This window comes from Melozone crissalis, unplaced genomic scaffold (assembly GCF_028551555.1).
Source record: "Melozone crissalis strain CALT ecotype California unplaced genomic scaffold, PUWL_Pcris_2 ptg000006l_1, whole genome shotgun sequence".
In the NCBI taxonomy this organism is placed as follows: domain Eukaryota; kingdom Metazoa; phylum Chordata; class Aves; order Passeriformes; family Passerellidae; genus Melozone; species Melozone crissalis.
The window spans coordinates 48,262,287-48,286,332 of NW_026535784.1; the positions used below are offsets into that span (position 1 = coordinate 48,262,287).

Sequence of the window (24,046 nt, forward strand, 5' to 3'; positions counted from 1 at the left end):
TTCAATATACTTTTGCTGCCTGTGTGAAGCCTTTTGAACTCACAGCTGAATGTGATGCTCACTCATCTTATATTCTCCTGTGTATTTTATAACAGGCGCTGCTTGAGAAAATGTAGACACAATCCAGTGTCCAAATTAATTTCAGAAAATCAGAGAGTGCACTACTCTGAAAGTCTTTATGTAATGTGTGTGTATATATACACACACACACACACACATATATATATATATATAAGCAGAGATTATTTGAGGACAACTTAAAAATAGCCTTGAAAGTGACTCTGGGCTTTAATCTCCCATGTGATGTTGCATCATACATGATGAGAAGGAAATACCTCCAGGCTCTAAATAAACCTATTATCATTTAATCTCTAATGGGTTATTTTGAATTCTAAAGAGAATACATCTTTTGTGCATTTGCACAGCACAGAAGATGACTCTGAAGCTTAGAAAACCATAAAAAGGGAAACAACAGCCAGGAGTAGGCTGATGAAGAACAGCAGGTTAAGCTGCCAAAACAGAAATCTGTGGTGGTGTGGCAGCATCAGCTGGACGTGAGATGTGGGCAACACCTTGGGTTTCTGCAAGTTCCCTCTTTCCACAAAAATACACCAGAGTGCTGCCTTCCTCAGATGATGTAAGCAACCCTGTGATGTCCTGTTTGTTCCGGGGGGGTGAGGGGGACAGGGGTTAGATCTGAGCAAGCCATGTCGAATTTTTTTTTTTTTTTTTTAGATTACTATACTGTAACTTAAAAGGAAACTTGCCTTTTTTTTTTTAAGTAGGTAACAATGTCATTCTGCATCACACAGGGAAGACTGACTTGTTCAGCATGTACAATGCATCTCTTTGAAACAAGCTTACATCAGCCTTTGACTCCACTTGTGAAGGGCCCCCCCATTCCAAGGAGGATAGACAACACAGACACACTGCCTGCTATGCTTATCCACGTATGCAGATGCACAGGGAAGGAAGAACACAGCTACAGGGGTGAAAATTTAATCCTTCATCATTTAATTTAAGACAGTAAAAGTCTTCTTTACATATGGATGTCCCCTGACACATTTAATGCACCAAAGAGAAGACTGCTGAAAAATAATGGCTGTTGTTTCTCTCCCTCTCTCCACATAGCAAAATACACAGTAAACACCCGTCCTGCCTGACATGGTTAATATCCTGCCAGTGCTCTGCACTGCTTTGACAATGAGATTCCTGAAGCCCTGCCAGCCTCATGTCCACAGGGCTCTGTAGGCAGTGCTGTTCTGCAAGCCTAAGATTTTATGATTTAATTGTGAAACATCTCCTTAGAAGTTATAATGAAACATGACAAATATCACAATTATCACACTAAATAACAAAAAAATTGTATTATTATAATTCATTAATACAGCTTTTGAAAAAGTCTAGGAATGATCAAATCCTCCTACGAATTTCTCTCAGATAAATCATAGACCATAGCCAGGTGAGCACAGACTGCTCCTTCAATTCACAATCTCATTAAATGTGTTAGTTGCTCCCATGAGAACCCTTAAGTAACACAGATGAAAACCTTACCCCTGCTTTGCTTGCAAGGGTGACTGCTTAGCACATCCTGGTTGTGTGCTTGCTAATGCAGAAATGTACAAATCACAGCATCCCTGCTGCTCATGGGAGCTCACTGTCCTAACACAACCAGAACACTGCAGACCCTGCCTGCACATATATGTAAATATGCTTGGTTATCAGTTTGCTTCTCCAAAGTGTGCCAAACAGGATTCTTCTTTCCTAACTTTACAATCTAACTATGAAATATCTGCTCAAAGCTCAATTTTACAAGCAATGTAAAATCTCAGCAAATACACACACTCAGGTGTTTATAAAGTGCAGTAAAAATAAGACAGGCTAGAAACCAGTAAATTTGAGTTATTAAGAGAAAATATGGCAAGTGAACAAAGACTCATATTCTTATTTTTGCTTTTAAGTCTTCTATCCCAGCGTTACTCACGGCCAAAACCTTCATTATGCTCTATGGCATAAAGCAACTTCTTTTTGAGTATTTTTTTTCTGCTATATCTGGGGAGGAACAAAGTCAGGGTGCAAGTAATGACAGAGGGAGAGCTCTCGTCTGGATTTTCTTTTTGAGGATCTGCAATGCAAAATGTAAAAGGTTCCAGTCCATAGCCAGAGATTCGATCAGATCCTGACAAAAAAACTGAAGAAATGAAAAAAAAGAAAAACAAGAAAAAGTTAGCAAATGGAAAAAAAAAAAAAGAAAGCTGAAAGTCATTAAAATAATTAATGTTAATGAAAATAATGAAGAGAAATTAGTGTAAACATACAGATATTTTCCTAAGCTAAGTATTATGCTTTGTAGAATTTGCACCTGAATACAGATTAAAGTCTCTTACTGATTCACAGTAGTTACAAGCCCTCTTCTACTTTCTATTATAGACTGTGTGGATGAGAAAGGCCAGGCTAGGTCTGACCTTCTACCTTTAAAAAGGATGACCCAGCTTCTGCAACCCTTTGAAAAAGGTATACTGCTTACATCAACACAGTGTACTCTCACAAACTGCAGCCTCTGACCAACAACACAACGACAAAAGTAAGGGATAAAGGAACTGCAAGCTTCAGGGTGCACTCAGGCAAACCTCAGGGGATGGGAGGAGGGTCAGAGCTGTCCCTGTGCAGCTCCTTGCATTATTTTTTGTGGTTTTCACTAGAAAATGTGGCAGCAGCAGGGGTGAACACATTGAAAAGCTACAGTTTGGAACTATAGTATAGTATAGTGTAGTATGTAGTATGTGTGCTGTGGGGGAAAGAAAAGGGCTATGCAAAGTTTTAAATGCCTGATATATTACCAAGAAACATTTTCTTTTTTTCTTCTGGTAGCTCGTGAAACACAGTCCAAAAATTCCTGATGGTTTGATCTGACTCGGTATACTCTGTGTATACCACATTCTGTCAAAGAGACAAAAATAAAACAGGCCAGTTAATCCTCAATATTTCCATTTATATTTAAAGCAACATTCTATCTGATAAATTATATAATCCTGTTCATAGATACTCAAATCCCCTTAACCTCTGGAATCTGCTTGTTCATTTGTTTTTCAAAGATTCAAATGACAATCCCTGAGTTATGGCTTGATACCTATTCCCCTTTATTCTTGTGGCTGACGTAGATGAGAGACAGAACATCAACACAAATCAAAAAAGAGAAACTTCTGGGAGCTTCTGTCCATCTGTTATGCACTCAGTGAAAGAACAAGTCAGAAGTAGTTTATGCTTAACAGACAGAGCAGAAGGACACTGTGCTTGCATACAATACCTTTTCCAGCAGATGCCAGTCAAACGTTGGCTGTCCCTGGAGAAGAACCTGCAGCTCTTCAGGGAAAAACATCTTCCAATTTCTAGCTGGGCAGCCTCTTAAGAACCCTTGCATAAAGTCCTCAAATGGCTTCTGTACTGATTTATTGAACTTATAATTTACATACAAGTCAACATACTCTTTCCTGCAACAGATACCAAATGAGCATTGGTGGTGCTTTTCTAAAAGGAGAATTATAGAGAACTTTATTCCTTTATTCCATATGACCTGCTGTGGTGTTCAGACAGTCTTCACTGAGACCAGTTGTCACTGGCAATTAGTTATTCACTGAATAAGCTGGGAGCATCTTCACAAATAAAAGAGAATGCTGGCCAGAATGGATTCATTTGGTAACACTCTTTGTACTTCATGTGAATGCTCCAATGAAATCCTCCCAGACACCTGATTATTTTAATAGATGGAACCTAGCAGACTTAACTCCCATTGAAAGCCCAAGAATTTCCCTGAAATCGAAATAAATATTTGCACAGCTGTTAATCAATAGTTTCACTCTTCTCTCTACTTCAGATGGGGATTTGTGTAGTGACATTGTACTGTACAATCAACTCAATGTAAATGCTCTACTTCAAGCTTCTTAAAGAGCCCTTTCATGGGTCCCTATGGGTCCTCAGGTCATCTGTATAATTCAGGACACAGAATTTCTCTCTGTCTTCTCTGCAGAGATTAATATTGACACAAAGCCTTATTGGTAGATTGCTCTTTCTCCTTTATGTACAAGATACATTCCATATAGGTAACTAAGCAGGAAACATTTTGGTCTTAAAAAACTCCTAAAGAGGTGTACCTATAGCTGGATTTCACAGAAAAACCATCTGGTTTTGCCTGAAAATACTGTTCCAGGTTATTTTTTTACATTTGCCAGGTATCTGTATATGCAGATACCAGGATATGCAAAGATCCCCATGTTATCCACTGCTTGCACAAATTGCTAGTGTTTAGCATGTGTGCAGCAAGCACAGCAGGAACAGAAAGTGTACCACCTATGGGACCAAGACCAATGGCACAATACAGAAGTCAATATTTTCTAAAAGCATATGGGGATAGGTACAGACATGTTACTTCATACATTTGTAACAATACACCAGGATTAAGAAATATAAAAATAAAACTGACCTGTTATCCTTAGTGACAGGAATGTTGGCACCATTTTCTTTAAGTTCAGCAACATCCGTGGAATCTCCCCCTTCCATTATCTATGCAAATAAATTCAAACATTGGCTGCTATATCTATATGTGACAGATATATATGTGCTACATCTCTCATTCCTCCTGAAGGGCCTGACAGGGCACTCTCACTAGTTGGAGTTTACAGACAAGTTGTGTCACTTGCACTGGGACAGTGTCTTGCCCAAGTACCTGTTCCAGATTGCAAGGCAAGATGTGTTCTATTACCATCTGTATGGCAGTTGTCTTTTGTCAAATGGGCAGTTTTCTTTATCTCTTCCACAATCACTCCTCCCTTGGGAGGGGACATCTGCTGATAACAGGCTATTGAATGTCACTGTATGACTGATAAGAACTGTAGCATCCCATTGTGAGATGCTCTGCCCAAAGGGAGGAGCCAAGTATTTTACCCAGATATAATCTGGAGATTCTGGAATACCAACACAGCTTCTCCACTGGATTTCCCAAAGGAACAGCAGCTGCATCTTCTTCCACTGGATCTTCAGAGGAAGACCACATCCTTTTCCTACAAGATCCCTGCTCCAGCAGAACCACACCTGACACTCCAGGAGGACTGCAGCCACAATTCCAATTGGACTGCTACCAACACCCTGACCAACAGGGTGTCGGGTTGTGTTCTGACTATGTCAGTGTTGTTTTAGTGTACTGCATTGTTTATTTTATCCTTTTATTTTCTTCCCTATTAAAGAACTGTTATTTCCTGCTCCAATATTTTTTGCCTGAGAGCCCTTTAATTTAAAATTTATAGTAATTTGAAAGGGCAGGGAGGGCTGACATTCTCCATTTCAGGGGAAGCTCCTGCCTTCCTTAGCAGGCACCTGTCTTTCCAAACCAAGACAGTACCTTAGTGGGATGTCTTACCGTGAAGTTCAAGTCCAAGTCATCACTTTCTCCATTCAAAATTCTCCGAAGACTCCTGTCCAAACACAAAAGGGATTAAAGAGTGAAGAAATGTGACCTTTCAGTGTACTTGCAAATTCTGCTAGAAAACATCCTTTGACAAGCAGTATTTAAATGCATACATGTACATAACACCTACACTCACACAGAAACATGATATATGGCACTGAAATTTCATCATGCTGCTGACATAAGCTGAGCACAAATGCCTCCAGTAAAAAAAGCTTCCAGGCAAGTCCATTCCCATGCCCTGTATGGACAACTTTAAACCAAGTTCAGTGACAACTGGGTTTGAGACCACAGTCTTGCTTCCTCTCTAGACATTATCTAGTGAGGAATTAAGTGTGGAACAGAGGGATGATCTGGGAGAATTGTTTTGGGGTGCAGCACCTTTCCAAGTATTGCTGGCACGCTTGTGTTCCACTGAGGAACCTCAGTGAATTTAGCACCTCAGGAATTTAGCACCTCAACACAGTCACTGGGATGGGATTCTCATCTTCTTGGTTGTTTATATCACTTGCCTGGAAGACTGGGCTTCAGGGGCCTAGAAGCATTATGCTGGTGGCAGCAGCACCTCTCCCTTTCATGTCTGCCTGATATCTCCTCTCCCAGTGCATGGAAATTCTGCACAAGGGTTCTCAGAATTGGCTGCATTTTGTAATACTGTACTTGTGCAAGGCAATATTGTGGAAATTGATAATTAATAAATCAGGGAAAAAAACTCCAACATTAATAATTGAGTCATTAGTTTTTTCAAGTCCAAACTACAGCCCAAAGTGTTTTGAACACTTATATATTCACAGTGTGGACTTAAACTTTGGTGGAGCAGAGATCTGACACCTTCTAAGTCATGAGGCTTGGCATTTTGTTTTGGCAATGCCAGCCTCCGAGAGCAACATCCATGCCCTGGACAAGGACCTCTTAGAAATCTGTGACTTCTAGCAGCTTCACAAAGGCAAATGTAGATGCCATGGGTACCCCAAATTGAGTCTCTGGGATCTCCCAGTGCATGATCAAGGCAAGGGACCCAGCCAAAGCTTGGCCATGCCTGGCACATACCGGCCCACGGTTGGCAGCAGTTCCTCAAGGTCCTCCAGAGTGGGGGCCAGGTCCAGTAGCTTTTTGTAGAGAGCCCTGGGGAAGGGCAAGGGCACCGTGTGCTGGTTAAACAGGGCCATTCCACACAGTGTCCCAATCAAGAGGAAGATGTCCTCATCCTCACAGCTCGGGGCCTGGTTAGGAACAAGCACACCTGGTTAGGAACGAGCCATGACTGCCTTTTCCCATGGCTGGGGCCCCCACCCATCCCCGCAGGGCTGCCTTGCCTGTCTGGGGAACCACACGAGGCCGGAGGTGAAGTGGCAGAAGGTGATGGTGCTGGGCTGGCAGAGGGTCCTGGCTGCAACACTGAAGAGCTCCTGGGACACTGCACCTTGGTCCATCCCTGCCTCACCCACAAAGGACACCTGCAAGGGCAGAGACAGCCATAAATAGAGACACTCACATTGCTCACAAAATCAGATTCCTTACCTGGTGTGCAACAAGCCAATAATTACACACCCGAGAGAGACACTGATTTTTTATCTCATGGTTGTGCCAACCTGGGTACTCAGTGGTAGTCCACAAATCAAGCAACCCCCACCAGACTTTTTGAGCCATTATTTGTAGACAGAAATTCGGAGTTTGTAACTGTCCAAGTCTGTTATGCTTGGTTAGTAATTTCCAAACAAGTTACATAACCCCAGGTGACTTCCACACACCCTCAGGGGAAGGGTCTTCACCTGGGCAGGGGTCTCTTTGCCCTGTGGGTGTGATTTTGACTATTACAATGAACACAGTTCAGCTACAGGCTACATGGACCTTGAGTGTGAAAAATGCATGTGTTTTATTATTGGCTTTTCGCAAATATTAAAATGAATATGTGTTGTGTTAAAAAGTAATGCTCTATTAATTCTCTTAAGTACAGTGTTAAATATAGTTTTAGGTTACAAAAAATGTCAAAATAGAAACCATGCTATGTAGGATACTTTTTTTTAAGAAAGGACTTGCAGCGAAATAGCAGTCACAGGATACCTAAATCTTTCAGAGAAAAAGAATTTATTGCCTTCTTATCAGAAGAAACGAACTTCTTCCCGTTTCGAAGGCACTGTTAGGATTAAGAGGAAGAAGTTGACGATGACCAGACAGAATCCTGTGTTTGAATGGGATTTATACATCATGGATGAGATGTATGAATATGCAATAGGCTATTGCTTTTAAGGGTTAATCCTTTGTTAACGTGTGTCCTTTTTCGGGCTCGTGCTGCCCAGAAAAAGGTACCCGGACGTCCGTAACTCTTTGTCTCTATTGTCTCATATTGTCCTAATTCAATTTGTCCAAATTATTATTACTCTAACTGTATTACTATTGTTATAATCATTTTATCACTATTATACTTCTAAAATTTTCAAAACAAGTGATCGGCGTTTTTCACACTGAGTATTTTACCAAGTTAGCAATGTATGTACAGACATACATCAACATCTTGATTTACTGCATCCTTAAGGCTTTTCATTCCCGGATGTCCTTGGCTAGGGAATGCTGCCTGCTGCCTGTTCCACTGACTAGTTCTCCTTTCTTCCTGATTAAGCTTGAAAGTGTATAAAGATCTTACACCGCAAACCATCCTGACTTAACCTGGATCTATTCTACGTTCCGAAACACGCCGGGAGCCCGGCTGAGGGGGGCGGGCGGCGGGGCGGTGCCGCTCGGGGCGGGCCGTGGCGGCGGAAGCGGCGGCCATGCTGCGCGGCCCGGCCCTGCTGCTGGCTCTGCGGCTGCGAGGGGCGGCCCCGGCCGGCCCCGGGCACCGCCGGCACTGCCACCGGCAGCAGGAGCAGCAACGAAGCTCGGGCTCCGGCCCAGACTCGGGCTCCGGCTCAGCGCGGCCGCAGCCCCTGGAGCCATCATTGCTGCGCTTCCTGGTGTGCCCGCTCTCCAAGCGGCCGCTGAGGTGAGCATGGGCCGGGGGAGCTGCGCCCGAGCCCGGGGCAAAGCCAGGTTAGTCCCTGCTCCTCACGTTTTCACTTGGGTGTTTCTCCCCCCTTCCCGACTTGGCTGAGCAGGTACGAAGAATCTACGAACGAGCTCATTAACGAGGAGCTGGGCATCGCGTACCCCATCATCGACGGCATCCCGAACATGGTTCCGGAGGCTGCCAGGAGGACGCACACCAAGGCGCCGGCCGAGGGCTCGGAGCAGCCGTGAGGAGCCGCCGGGCCCGGCCGTACCGGGGCCTGATGGCCGGGGCTGGGCTGCTGCCCTCGCTGCCCACGCTGACTGTGCTCGTTCCCCTGCTGTCCCTGGCAGGCCTGTTCTACTCGGCCAGCGTGGACGAAAACTTCCCCCAGGGCTGCACCAGCACAGCCAGCCTGTGTTTCTACAGCCTCCTCCTTCCCGTGACAGTACCGGTTTATGTGTTCTTTCACCTGTGGACCTGGATGGGGATTAAGCTTTTTAGGCACAACTAGTGCGGTGCCTTTGCTAACCCCTGGGCTTCTCTAAATCAACGTAATTTTGTTTAATCTTATCGAGTATTGCAGTTCATTTGAGAGAGTTTCCTTCTGGCACTAGTGACTGGCATCATTTTCCTGGTAGTATCTGGAAGTGTATGAAGCAGCAGCCCATTGTTAACTACTGTTAATGCAGATAAAGAGTAGGAGTAAAAAGAAGCACTAATTCCCTCTGTTTTATCCTTTCAAGAGTGCTGTGCATTTGTAGTGGCACTAATTAGAACCTTAGTTTTCATGAGGAAGTACCCTGACTGAATAAATTAAAATTAAAACATGCAGTGATACGAATCTCTCTTTGAGAGCTTTGGGGGTTTTTATCCAGATGTGTGTACTGAAATATGTTTGTCTCACTGTCAGAAGAGCAAAAATTAAAATAAATCGGGCTGGTGTTTATTAACAAAACTTGAGATGAGTCAAATGAAGACATTTCTTTCTTGGATGATACCCATGTCTGTATGTGCAGTACCTGCAGATATTTTCTTTCTTGGGCCACCATGAGAATGCCACATACCAAGTTCTTAATATTGTCTCAAAAACTTTCTAGCAGGACACAGCTATGAAGGGGGCAGGTCAATGCTACAGTAAAGGTTTCTTTTTAATGTTTTGCATTTGGGTGGTTTGTATTCGCAACACAAAACACATTCATGTCCTTTACCTGCTGAAAAATGCAGAAATGAACCACCAAGTTGTAAATGCTGCACCAGGCTGTAAGTGCTGTGGGATACTAACAGTGCAGTTGTATTTTTCAGGCTGCTGCTGGGTAAATAATATTGTGATGCACAGTGTGAAAGGCAGTGCTCACGAGGTGTGCCCAAAGGCTGACTTGAGCTAAGGGCAGCTGTTTGTCAGAGCTTGTACAATAGGTGGAGACTTGAAGTCTAGAGGACAGTTCAGAGCACACCCTGCCTGCCTCTGTAGATAAATGTACCTCTCTCAGCTGGTGTAGTGAGGAACCAGGAAGGAAAGGTAGCTCTGGGAGCCATTGTGCATTTCTCCTAAGTAAATGGGAAAGAAAAGCTTTGACAGCTCTGGCTGACAAGAGAGCTCACTTGGAAAGCACCAGGGCACCAAGGTCCGTGGTTCCTGTGGCACAGGCGTGGTGCCAGTCTGTGTTAGTGGCAGGCGGGGCACGGGGTGCCTGAGCTGAGCTCTGCTCTGGGCAGTGTCCTGTCCCAGTCAGGTGTCCCTGTCCCAGCCAATGGCTTCTGCAGGGCAGGGCCAGCACCGCCATTCCTGCGGGAAACGCAGCTGCCACAACCTTCGGGTCTGTGTGGGAGCCACACGCTAAAGGCACATGGAGACAGCAGCACTGTAATCATGCCCATCTCTCTGGCCAGCACTATCCTTCCTTTCCCTTCAGACAGCCTCTCCAGGAGAGAAATGCAATCGTGTGGCTGTGTTGCTTGCTGACCCCTCAGGCTGGTTCCCCAGACCCTGGGGTTTTAATGTACTAGGAGAAAGTCTCAGAAGTCAGTCCAGCAGCAGCAGTACTGGACTTTGACAACTGGGCAATTCTATTCCATTACCCCAATGCAACCTCACAGTAAATAGCACTGCCACATGCATTTAACTTATGCCAACAAAGCTGCCTGGAATAAGGATGTAAAATACTGCCTCCAGATTTAGTCTACACCATCCATGGAACATGTTTTATAATAATTTGAGGAGCAGTTCTTTGGCTCTATGCTCAGAAGATACTGAAACTCTTGTACCAATATACAGTAACACTGAAAATCAAGGAACACTGCAGCAAGATACTTAGAGCTAACAAGTAATACAATTTAGTATCTTACCTTTAACATCTTCCTGAAATCTTGGTTTGAGGCAGCCTTTAAATTTTCCCATATGTCTTGGAGAAGGCATTCTCTTCTGACGCAGAAATTCCATGGCTCAGGGATCCCTATAAAGGGTATCTGGATAAGGGGCATCCAAGGATTGAAGTAATAGTCTGTTAGCAGTGTGTTTATCTCTTCTGATACGTAACAAAATTGGTTGCACTTACAATAAAGAATCCGGCCAGAGCCCTGCATTCTGCAATATGAAGGCATATCTTGTTTTCCCTGTCAAAGATGCATGGGTAGTTGGTCAGCATCTGTGGGACAATCTGAAAGGACAAGGAAGAAAGGAAAAGACATGCTGATTTTCCCTTGTGAAACCAGAGTCCAGGGACATGTCTGCAGGCTGAACTGCCAGTCTATACCCTGGCAAACTTCTGCACCTCTGAAATGAGCCCTTGTGTGCATGAGCACTGCACTAACAGAGGTTCACATCCTAGAAACAGCTCCTACACACTGCTGTGAGTGAGAAGCAGAGAGAGGTATCTAACCTCTCTGTGCAGACAGACACTTGTCTATAGTAGTGCCTCAAGAATAAAACAGAGAGAGTGATTTTAACAGCATCTTCCATAATTCAGCTAAACCAAAATGCCCTGGATACTCAGGCTATGGTATATTGTTTGTAAAAACTGCTGAGTTTATTATATGTAATACCAAAAATAGATACTGGTCTAAAGATAATCTAATTTAAAGTGTTACACTACACCTCCAGTATAATAAGGCACCAACTTCAGGTAACGTCCTAATTGGCATTTGATTCTATGCTCAAACCTCCTCCTCCACTCTGGTTAATTGGTACAAAATTGGTACATTAGCAAACACAAGCTTATGCAGGAATTAGGCAGTTGCCCTACAAATTCCAGCCAAGTTGCATGAAAGCTTACTTGTTTTTTGCCAGAGGAAACCCCTACTATGCACATTTCCATTTCATACTGCTTCCTCTGACACTGACTGCATTTGATAGCTAATTTTCACTCTGTGTCAAGAAATGCCACAGATTATTTTTTATTATCATGGCTTCATTTTAAGGTGTCAGTACATTGAAATGCTCAATAAGATTTCTAAATAAAAGTTTAAAGATACCTCAAAATATTTATCTTAATTAAACATAATAAAATCCAGAGTAACACAAAGTATAGCAACCATCCCTCATGCTTCTATTTCACAGTCATTACTTGTTCAAAGCAAACAAAGCTGCTTAAGATGCTGGAGGGCAGCTCCAACTCTCAGAACCAGGGATCATCTCAGGAAAAGCTCCATTATAGTTGCTGGAATACTGAGATGGTAAAGGGCTTGCATAATTTAGAGCTTTGGAGGACTAGGGAAAATAAAATGCCTTTGAGATGTGCTGGGTTAGTCTCTAGAGTTGACTTCCATATATATATATATATATATGTTTTGCACTGCTGGTAAGATTTATACTTACTATTATATTGAAGAATGAACATATGCCGATAATCTCTTTCACTTCATGTACTTGGAAGATGCTTTCGTGTACTCCAAAACCAGTTCTGGAGTTCACCTGCATTGAAACACACAATCTATCAGCAGCAGAACTAGTGAGCTGTGTCTGTCTGGCAGGACAAGACTGACAGGGCTTTCTTCAGAAAGGGTTCTGAGACCCTGCACAGAAGTTACAGGATAAAAGTGCTCAAGCAGCACAGTGCTCCACAGTAAGAAGTCTTAGAAAGCTGTGTATAAACTAGGAGGAAAGCAACTTTCATCTACTATTAAGATCCCTTAGCAGGACTCCATCAGAAAAAGTGTATTTCCCTTGGAGTGTCTTTCATATTTCTGCAGTTCCCTACTCATGTTCCTGCTTGTTGCCAGGAAAAGATGCTTGCAGGGGAACAGTGAACATTTAAAGCTCCAAATCATGTAATCACTTACAGAGGAGTGGACCTGCCACATTTTTTAGTTTATTTATCTGCATAAATACAAACTTGAGAGTCTAAACTTTGAGGCCCAATTCTGCATTCTCAGCCAAAAGGATATTCAAGTCTGAAAAAAATTTAACAAATCTCTCTTAACTTTCATAAACTTTGAACATCTCCACAGGAATGTGGAGAGAAAGTATGTTTCCAGAAGAACACAGTTATTGCTTCCTTTGTTTCCCTTGTTCATGTACAGCTAAAGGTGTTCTAATGCTGTTGTCCCAGAGAATTTGTCAGCTTAACAGGCTCTTAAAGCATCACATAAAGCATCACAGAGCATTTCTGTGGCAGCTGCAATGTGCCAAGCAGATAGGTTGTCTTTAAAATGCTCTGAGTAGTTATTGGGATGAGGGATCTCACCAGCAGAAAGGGGAATAGGCGTGTTACATTAAGGACACCATTTCCATAACTGTGTAGGCATCAATGGATGCACTCCTGACACCACTGAGAGCATTTTTCCCCTGCCAGGGCTATAACATGCTTTAGCTCTTCATTTCTACAGAGGGTCAGTTTGGCACAGCTCCAGCAGGACTTCTTCAGAACTGTGCTGGTGTAGAGCCAAAGAGATTCCTGAAGCAGTGTCAAACGCACAGAATTCAACAAGTGAGAAGTACTAAAATACTCTAGGCTACATTGAGACACCCCGTGTAATTGGGATCCAAGCACCTTCTCACCTGGTAAAGCATCTGCAGTATTTGCAGAGGCCCAGTTTCAACTGGGTCCAGGTTGTGGAGGCGGCTTGGCCCCGTGGCCTTGAACTCCTGGACAAATGAGAACAGAATTTCCTGGGAAGCCCTCTGATACAGAATGACCAGCTCCTTGAAAAAGGATGTTTCTAGATTTGACCATAGGCATTCTGTAAAGAAAACAGCTAGTGAGGTCACAGGCAACATACAGATCACTGCAATTCGTGGATGAAGCTGCTTTTTCTCTTTTTATCAAATGAATTGAATAAAAAAAGGTTTAAGCTTGCACTACAAAAACTATTAAACCTCAGACAGAATTTTTAAAATTCTTGTGCCTTGCTGGATAGTTCCCATGTTTCTATGTCTATCAAAAGCAATTATTTCAAGCTCTGGAACACATTACATCAGTGATAATAACACTTGTTCTGCAGCAGAAAATGACCAACAATTTAAATCATTCAGTTCTACCATTACAAAACCCTACCAAGAGTTTGCAGGTCCTCTGGTTGGAGCTTCATTATGGTTTCAGCCAGAACAATCAGAGAAAGGACAGAGCCTTCATCCTTCCCCCTCAGAAGGAAAGGCAAGATCAAGTATACTCTGAAATTTTCTGGTGAGATGGGAGATGAAGACAATGATTCCAGTAAGTTCCTAATCTCCATTTGCACCTTCAGAGGGAGAAAAAAAATTAAAAAGAGACAAGGGTTAAAATGCAATTGTGTTTTGCTAAAGTAATTAGGTTGGCATGAAATTCTTAAGTTTCATGCACAAATCCAAAGCTCCTCAGTATCTGTGTAGTGAGCATCCTTATATCAAATCCTTACCTCCTGGTAGACTGTTTGGTTTTTACTGATCTTCTCATAAAAACGTCTCACTTCTGACATGTCTACGCCTGAGACTTCTTTGGAAGTTTTGAAATGTTTGTCCCTATCACAACATAAAAAAAAGAACACTAAATAATTTTTCAACTGAATAATGAAGCATTGTGATATCAGAAAATACTTGGAAAGTTCAGCCGCAGCTCCTGTGGGTATAATTTCATGTGTTCTAAGAAGATAGACAACACAAGCCACTGTTTTGTGACTTGATTAACATCCTCTCCTTTCTGTCTTGTGTGGCTGTGAACTATTAATGGTAGATTCCTGTATTTCACCCTAAAATTACTTCTTCTTCAGTGCCAGAAGGAGCTATCAAGGATCCTTTGAGAGCTGTAATATTGTCTGGGGGGATTATCATCATCTGCCAAATATCACTAAAGGATAATCTTCTAAAATGTGAGTTTCTCTAGCACATTTCAGTAGGATCAGGGCTATAAAAAACTTAATATTAGCTTGAGCTTTGAAAAATAAAAACTTGCTTCTTGCAAATTCAGATAAAACTAATATTTTCTACTTGTGTGACCTAAACCAACACTTTCTAGTCAGTTTACATGCAGCCAATATAATCTGTTACGTGTAAGTCAGTGCATGCTACCTTTTGTCCAGGAAGCTTCCATTGATGCACGCCTCAGATGAAAAGATCAGTCTGATATTCCTGATAGTACAAAAACAAAAAAGTTAGTCCTTTCAACTTCAGGTTTTTAACTCTGAAAGAACAAAAACCATGTACAGTGGTGTCTGCACCTGACCACACAAAACTTTTCTTAGCACCACTCCCCTGTCAGTGTTGCAGAAGATGTTGTACTCAAGGAGTTACAGATCTTTGCAAGCCACCTCTGCTCTTCTGGGCCTTGTAAGGGAACCCTGCTCAAGGTTCTGCCCCAGTGCTCCATTCTGGTGAGTGTTATCATGGACCTCACAGGTCAGAACATTAGCTGCTTTTGTTTGTTATGCAAAATAAAAGGCACTGCAACATGGGAGGGAGGAGAATGCCCTCCATGGACAGGATCTTTATAGCACATGGAGGGAAAATCCATCAGGCTATCAATTTACTGCTGCACAAAAGCTGGGCTCCCTGAACCTGAATGAACATCAGACTTATTAACTCCTAGTATTCCTGGTTCTGTTCTTATTGGAGCAGCTATTTTATCAAGCAATTTGCTGTCAGGCCCTTCCTACTGAGGTCTGGAAAGAACCCTCTCTTTCACCCTCTCAGCCACCACTTTTCACATGGTCCAAACCGTTCCAAACGTAGTTAGGGAAACATTTAGTTCCAAGTTAGCCAAGCTTTCAAAATGCTCAAAATCAGCAGCTGGAGCCAGACTTTCCCAAAGAAAATAACCTCCCATATAAAACCTGTGAAAGACTGTAAGTGTAAGGCATCCCACATTGGTATGTACATATTGCTTTTGAAAATGGGTAATTAAAGAAGTGACCACTAATTTTTAAATGCTGGCACAGCATTCCAGTTTGGGTACTCAGATTAGGCTTTTTGCATAAGGCCTTGGTCTGCAGGCAGGGTCTTTCACTGATTTAACTTGTCAGCTCCTCATGAACTTTGTGCCAAGGTGCAAGACTGTGCCTTCGCTAAATTCTTGAACAACAGTTCCTACAATAGCTTCCAAAGAATAATAGGTTTTAGAGAAAGTCATGCAACAGGGTAAAAACCACAAACAAACTCAAACAGCAAGCTTCTGATTTACCTTTTTATACTCTCACATTTAGAATTAGAAATCCATGCATCCACTTCTTTATCATCCAGAGTGGCAATTCCATTCAAATACAAATTCTGTGTGAAATACATGAAAACATTGACAAAATTTAAATTGTAGCAGATGGGATTCTTTTTTTTTTTTCAACCAATCATAACAAGATTTCAGCCTAAGTATGAACAAATTAATGGTCATCCAGCATGATCCAGATGCATTAACCACAGAACATATATAATTGCAATACAAGTTAGTCTGTAGGTAAAGCACAGAAAAATCTGCAATAGACACATATAAAACTGAAGTGCTACAAGCATGTTGGAAAATCCAGATGTTTCCAGCAGTAATGTGGACAGTGGTAAAATCAGAAGCTATGATCAAATGTGCACATACCTTGTTCCCCTCCTTGCAACGGGCAAAACTTCGGTGTACTCCTGCAGTAATTTTAATCCCCTTTTTTGATGCACCCTTTTCTGTGAAAGAACAAAAAGATTGTTGTAGGAATATTTGAAGAGACAGTCACTGTCTTCAGAGAGTTAAGTGCACAAAAGTGGAACAATAAAAAAACCCTTCAGATAGTAGTTATCTGTTGAAAGTTTGATTCTATTAGGCCATTACCCATGATAACCAAGCAGCAAATGGAATAATTCCTGTTAGAATTTGTTGGGATGGCTAAGCAAGGATGAGACATGATGTTTGCCTTTCAGTGTAAACATGAAATCAAGAAAGCAAACATCTCCATGGAAGAAACAAATACAGATTGTATACATATGCAGTGGTCATTACTCTGGCAGGATTTTCCAGTATCCACTGGTGAATCGATGGGAAGTGGTATCAACTGTTTGGGCTTCCTCTCATCTTCCAGTTGTCCTTCATCATCAGAGCCAAAGAAATAGAATTTATCCAAGGAATGGACATAGACCAGGGTGTATTGTCTGTTCAGGGGAAAGAAAAAGTCATAGTAAGTGAAAACCACAGGGCAAAGCAGAATAACATTTATAATTTATAAATTTCTCAGAATGTATACCTGAAGCTTGTCTTCAAAAGTCCTGACAGTGCAGATAAAGAGTCCCTTTAACCACAGTGTTACAACTCTTCATTGCATAAACATTCAGCAATAAAGACACACATGGACTCAGATTTCCTATACCACCCTCTAATGTTTGTGATTTAGCTGGGTTGCACATACGAAAATACTTACACCATGCTTGCTTCACGCCCTTCTGTTTTCAAACGTGCAGTTTCTGTGCTGCTGAGCCTGATACCAAGCCCAGGTGAGTTGTCAGCAGACTTTTTCTGGCCCAGTTCCAGAAGGGCAAAGTGAAACTGGGGAATTATCACTGCTCTTCAATTCTTATTAAGAACCAACCAGTTTATCAGTCTGGTTGGGAATCCGGTGACTCTCCTGATGCAGGCTTTTGACAGTCCTTTGCCCTTTGGAACCCAGTACAAACTCAGTATATTGTTTATTAAAAGAGAAAAAGACCAAGGGCTTATCTGGTGGCTTTTGTAGCTCTCTCCCACTGCTCACCAGGACTGAGGGTGCTGCTCTCACTGGGGCTCTGGCAGCAGGGTGGCTTATACTTGAACAGTGGATGGATACTCTGACAGTGCTGAGCTATTGTGATACAGGAATTTGAACATCTTGGTGACCCCCTTCCCTACCGCTCTTCAGTGATTCCCCGAAGGCATTGACCTCAGAAAAGTCATTGGCACATCCCACCTGCCACAGTCAATGTGTGAAACCCTTGCTCCCCACAGCTCAGCCACCACGCGAGGAAGGAGTTCATTCTGGGTGGAGTTGTGACCCAGCTGGCCACACCCTCCTGCTCCAAAGGTGCACACCAGCCCCTCCTTGAAACGAAGAAACAAACAGGATCACTGCATTATTAACAACAATCAAATGGTCTCAGCCAAGAATGAGGGCTTGCAAAACACAACATCTTATGTGGAACTTGATCCGAAACATCTCTGATTCAAACATGAGGAGGGATCACTTTGCATCAAGTCAGATCACACACTGGAAAATCCAAATAATTTAGCTCGTGAGAAAATCAATTTAACTTTTGAGAATAACTCCCTCTTGCTTAAGAATTTTACTTGTATGAGTAAACCCTAGTGAATTAGATGTCATTCACATCTTCCCAAGTCCCCAGTGTAATATAAAAACAAAATCATAAAGTGCTGGGAGTTGAACTGCACCCCTTTGTCTCAGGATTCCCATTCACCATATCCCTGCCAAAGGTTGGATGCAGGTGACAGGAATATGAGAAAAGACCAGTTTTTCAATAGCTTAGATAACATCCCTTGGGGATTGCCTTCAGGCTTAGGTGGAAGCAGGCATTACCATCCCAATTTCTCCATGCTTTCTCTTTCCTTCATCTTTTAGCAGTGTATCTTTTCTCACAAGGTGAGGTCTCAGATGCTGACTTTCCATTTCAGACTCACCTTGGAGAGAACTGCAGTGTGATCTGCCCCACATGAGATAAACACAGTCTTCCGGTGCTCTAAAGCTCCAACATAGGTTGGGCAGTCCCTATCTGGAAAAAAGATAATACTGCTAAATTCAAAGAGTACCAGAGGGTCTCATATACAGAAAAGTTAGAAGACAGGAGGACTGAGTGTTTTTCAGCCCTCTCTTACAGCAACTAATGTAATTACACCTTGGGTTTGGGTCGTTTTCCCTCCAGTATAACATATTCTTTCTCATAATGTTTTGTGTTTTTCATATTACTTTATTTTCATTTACTTTGGTCTGAAACAAAATGCAGTACTTCCATATCTGCTTGCCAAATGGTACTTGGCTTCAAAGTATGATTCTCAAGGGTGTGGACACATTCAGATTAGATGTTCTGTCTGTCTGTCAACTCTTCTCTAGCATTCTAAGTCTGAAGACAAGAGGTGATTTAAATTCTTCTCTCACTTTCTGTTTACAAAGAATTGAAGAAGATTAAAAAATATAAAATTAATTTCTTTCATGCAAGACTTCCTGGAGAAGAGAAGACAGGAGTGGAAATAGATGTATAAGACCTCAGGGTTGTAAGAGCCCACACTATCCTATTAGCCACACAAAATGATTGCAAGTTGTCTATAGAAAAAACAACCACTAAATACATCATTCCTGCATGAATTTCCTGGTCAGGAAACAAAGAACATCTCCAGATATATTTTCTTCAAAAGACTTTACTGCCCACCACTGCTCCACAGGAGCTTGACAATAGTGAGGAGCAATCTGGTGAGCTCACTGATGAGGAAAACACCCTCCTGGTGCTCTCCTTCCTTACCTTTCGTGTCTCCGAGTCCCAGCTGTCCAAAGCTGTTCTTTCCCCAGGAGAACACAGCTCCAGAGAGTGACACACACATGCTGTGAGCTCCTCCAGCAGCAATTTGAGCAAGTGGGATGCCCTTCAGTCTTTCCACCAGCTGTGGTTTGGGAGTAAGCGTGGTTTGGCTCCCCACTCCAAGCTGTCCGTGGGTGTTCTGGCCCCAGGTGAAGAGCTCACCCCCTTCACACACAGAACAAAAGAAAACAGCTCAGCCTCACTGCTTCCCTTGAGTATTTGCATTTTGGGAGTAGGAGCAACACTCAGTGTTGTTTTCAGGGACCTAGCTCCAAGGCAAGAGCATCATGTGTGCCCAAATTAGTTTTCTTATGATCTCTTTGGGACAGTCCCATATTGCCATGTGATGCACAGCATCATGCACAGCAAGAATTAAGGTCCCTAAAGTCATATCTGCTAGAAGCTCTCTGCCAGAAAGGTGTTGCAACCTAAGAATGAGCAGGTCTGGTGACTGCAGAGTAAGGCAGCCACATCTGCTCTCCACAACACACTTTTGTGGAGGGGCAGCGCTCAGGAACTGGAGAGAGACAGAGAGAGGTGCAGGTCCCTGGGTGCTGGGAGGAAGGAGCAGCACTGACAGCCAGTGCACTGTGTGTCCCCAACTGCTCATTATTCTACAGTGGTGTCACCTACTACTGCAAGTAGCACAAACACTGCCTTCTCAGAGCAAGTGTGACTCCTGTTTGGAGGAAAAGTGTTCTTGAAAGAGGCTACCTCTGGATAATGCCATGGCATGCTGGTCTCCACATGCTATTTGAACAATAATTCGGTTTTCCAGTTCTTTCACCAGCCTGCAAAAATAAGGAAACAAAAATCAAAATAAATAGATGCTGTGCTGTGAGACAAAGTAAAGGACAAAGAGTGTCTGCTCACCAAGCCCTAGCAGGAAATATGTGGAAAAAAAATACAGGTCACCTGCAAGCTGATTCACCCTTCTCTTATGCTGACCTGACTTCACTGTGGTTTGCTCCATGAGAAGCTGGAAAAGAACCTTGCTCAGCCTGATTCTGTTATCTTGCCCTGGGCAAGAAATATCACACAGCAAACTGCTGGGCCATTTGTAGATGATGGTTACCCTGACAGCTTCATCAGAATGTGGTAAGGTTCAGACATGCTTGTGTCTTTCACCTGCAGTTTTGCCAAGCCATGGGTGATTTGCAAGGCATCTGTATTGCTCTGGTATGTTCCACTGACCCTTACTAAGTTTGAGAGAAACCTGTCTCATGTGCATGCCAAGCAGCTCAGATCTTGGTATCATCCTCAAAATCTGTGCACTTCTGGCTGGGTTAAAAAGGAGATAGTACTAGGAAGGTACGTGTTCCCGTTCTCTCTCTACATCAGGAAGTCAAACTCTTGGATATTACCGTGGGGAAAAGCAGGCTGCATTTTCTGCCCATCCACACCTCCACCCTGTGAAAGCTTCTTACCTTGTATTGGGGCAGTTTCCTGAAGCTTTAGCCCAGTGTTCAGAAAGTTTCCCATTGGGGGAGAGAATGAGTGTATGTGTTCCATCATGGTTTGAGCAGTGCACCTCCTCGTTCCTCTGTGACTGTGCGCTCTCTGCAGGACACACACAGACAGACAGACAGACAGACGGTCATGCTATGGCCCAGGCACCTTAACCACCTCGGCCCCCTTCCCAAGATCTCAGTGTGTTAATGCTTTCAGCAAGAGCTTCTGCTTCTCAGGAGGAAGTGAGACAAGCCTGTGCGTCTTATTTTCTCAGGCCCTTAGGGTTTCAGTGTCCTGCCCACCCTCTGGCATGTTTCATGCTGGATGACTCCTCACCAAAGGACTTTTCTCTATTTCCTAGGCTGCTGTGCCACCAGCTCCCAAGACAACCAGTGAAACATCAGCAGAAGCACAGTCTGTTGCTCTTGTACACCTGTGGAGACTGTCTGATGGAGACAAAGCACTTCCTGAGGCACCTGGCCACCCCAGACTTGTCACAGCCTTGGGGACTGCATGCCTTCAAGTCAAGCACTTTACAAGGTGCTGGAGAAGCAACGATAGACAATTCACTCATTGCCTCTTTACAGCAGAAGTGTGAAAAATGTGTATTTTATGATTGGCTTTTTGCGAATTTTAAAATGAATATTATATGTGTTGTGTTAAAAAGTAATGCTGTATTAATTCTCTTAAATACTATGTTAAATATAGTTCTAGGTTATAAAAAATGTTAAAATAGAAACTATGCTATGTAGGATACTTTTTTAAGCGAGATAGCAGCCACAGGACATCTAAATCTTTCAGAGAAAAAGAATTTATTGCCCACTTATAAGAAGAAACTAACTTCTTCCCGCCTCGAAGGCGCTGTTAGGATTCAGAAGAAGTTGACAATGACCAGACAGAATCCTGTGTTTGAATGGAATTTATACATCATGGATGAGGTGTATGAATATGCAATAGGCTATTGCTTTTAAGGGTTAATCCTCTGTTAACGTGTGTCCTTTTTCGGGCTCGTGCTGCCCAGAAAAAGGTACCCGGACGTCCGTAACTCTTTGGTTCTATTGTCTCATATTGTCCTAATTCAATGTGTCCAGATTATTATTACTCTAACTGTATTACTATTGTTATAACCATTTTATTACTATTAAACTTTGAAAATTTTAAACACAAGTGACTGGCGTTTTTCACAAGAAGGAAGTACTCCTCCTCTACAGCTGAGGGGCTGCAGATGCTCTCCGGACCTAGAGGCACCAGGCACTGATTTACTCGCATGTAACACTGCTCCAGCACAAGTGTCTGAGCCCCAGGATGTCCAAGAGTGAAAGGCGGTCATCAGCAAAGCCTGCCCTGATTTACCTAACCCCTCTGGAGACTCGCTGCCCACCCCTCTCACACATCAGACATGGAACTAGAGAGGAAAACTCCCTGCCCATTCCCCGCCACGCTCTCCCTCCTTCCAGTCCCGCGCCCTGGGACACCTCTAAGCCCCTCACTCCCCGTTCCCGAGGGGCTGCCCAGCAAATTGCGGCGCTTCCAGCGCTTCCACCCGCGCGGAGCCATCCCGGGGGTCTCCCAGCGCCCTCCCCACCGCGCCGGTCCCGCCGGTCCGTACCTGCCGTGCCGCGCCCCCGGCCCCGCGGCCGCCGCCGCCTCCCCGCCATCGCTCGGCCGCCGACAGCTCGGGAGTGCCCGGGCAGCGCCGAGCCGGGGAAATGGAAACCGAAACTCATCGGGGCTGCGGCGGCGGGAGGAGCGGCGGGAGGGATGCCCGATACCTGGGAGCCCCGAGCTGGGAAACTCCGACTCCTGCGGTGAAAAGGCTTGAGCTACTGGGCTCCGGTGGGTTCCTGGCTCTCCTCACCTGCTGCTGCTGCTGCCCCGGTGGGAGGAGAGGGCAAAGCACCAGGCGGTGGAGGGATGCCGGGGTCTTCCATGTGCAGAATGCGCTTTCTGACTTTATTATTCACTTCAGAGAGTGACCCGCCCGTGTCCATCCTGCGGAGAGTCGAGAGACCTACTCTGCTGCTCAGCTGTATCCCAGCTAAGAGCCCAGCAAACCCAGAGGGGCGGCTTGGCTGGGGGAAGTGAAACCGTAAGTGAAACGCTCGGTTTGGAAATACATCAACATCTAAAAGTCATTCTCTCATAGTCTGTGCTAAATCTCCCCCGCCTTCAAAGACCCTGTGAGCTTCCCCCATCCCAGAAAGACCACCCTGCCTGCCTCACCCCCCACACTGTCTCACTTCACTGGAGTGATACATGCAGGACAATACTGGTGATGAAATAAGGGATACCGTGTCAATGATGAAACAGATCAAAACACATAAGATCACTTTTGTTGTATTCATAATAGCTGCCACTGATGAATTAAATTCAATCTATTTATGAGAATTTTATGCTGCTGAATACTAAGAAGAGATTTTGGTAGGGCATTCTACAAAAGTCCCAAGAAAGACAACATGAATCTACAGATTTACACTGGTGTTCACTGAAATTCAGCAGAAAATTCATTACTGAGACAGCAGGAGCATCTAATGTATTTAAACAGAGCAGCCTGTGGTGCACAAAGAGGCACCTGGAGGTCCCTGAGGTGAAGAAAAAAGGATGTGGAGGAGCCGTGGAAGGTGAGGCTGGGGCATACAGTAAGTGACTTCTGCCCAGGGAGGAGCAACCCAGCCTTATCTCTCCCAGCCACTTCCCTGCCTGCACTTTGCGGATCTTATCTCCTTCCACAGCATGGAGGAAAGTCTGGAGATCAAGAAATACCGAGCTAGAGCAGTAATGCCAAAGCATCAGCTGGGAAGGGACACTAGAGGTCCTTCTGCACCAAAGCATGAACTAAGGACTCCTCCTCCTTGAGAGGAAAAACTGCTCCAAGCACTGCCTCCTGAATGGAAAGAAAGAGATCCGAGGAAGGAAACGTGTTGATGTCATCCTTTCAGAGCTACATTCTTCCTCCCTGCAAGTGGGCTGCTCACAGTGATTTCATGTCAGAAGGGCTCGCTCTGGTAAGCAGGTTCATTAAACTTCCTGTGGTTCTCTGCCCAAGAGTATCTTGGGCTCGTGATACTCTGATGACAGCAATCTAGGGGCCTGTGAGGGAGATGTATGGCAACTGGCAGGAGACAGCAAGAAGAGGTGAACTGTGCAAAATGGTTTTTGTAGCTGGAACTGACAGATGTGTCCATCTGTACATTTCACCCCTTTCCAT

At 43.7% G+C, this 24,046-nt stretch overlaps 2 protein-coding genes across 2 annotated transcripts; one reads left to right on the plus strand and one right to left on the minus strand.

Moving 5' to 3' along the window:
- Window positions 1–1,065: 1,065 nt before the first annotated feature.
- Window positions 1,066–22,829, minus strand: LOC128950572 (probable E3 ubiquitin-protein ligase HERC4). Its single transcript, XM_054295446.1, has 24 exons — window positions 22,697–22,829; window positions 22,329–22,610; window positions 20,814–20,985; window positions 20,101–20,177; window positions 19,330–19,551; window positions 18,494–18,585; window positions 17,769–17,899; window positions 16,832–16,980; window positions 16,439–16,518; window positions 16,040–16,125; window positions 14,932–14,991; window positions 14,283–14,385; window positions 13,943–14,126; window positions 13,447–13,628; window positions 12,265–12,360; window positions 11,006–11,107; window positions 10,797–10,916; window positions 6,778–6,918; window positions 6,512–6,684; window positions 5,414–5,468; window positions 4,481–4,560; window positions 3,308–3,491; window positions 2,841–2,940; window positions 1,066–2,191 (listed from the first exon to the last, which is right to left on the minus strand). The coding sequence occupies exons 1-24, from the start codon at window positions 22,827–22,829 to the stop codon at window positions 1,977–1,979; spliced, it is 3,219 nt and encodes a 1,072-aa protein (XP_054151421.1). The 3' UTR covers window positions 1,066–1,976.
- PIGY (phosphatidylinositol glycan anchor biosynthesis class Y) lies at window positions 8,637–9,291 on the plus strand. The gene has a single exon (XM_054295973.1). It carries the CDS (start codon window positions 8,731–8,733, stop codon window positions 8,959–8,961), a length of 231 nt encoding a protein of 76 aa, XP_054151948.1. The 5' UTR covers window positions 8,637–8,730; the 3' UTR covers window positions 8,962–9,291.
- Window positions 22,830–24,046: the final 1,217 nt, after the last annotated feature.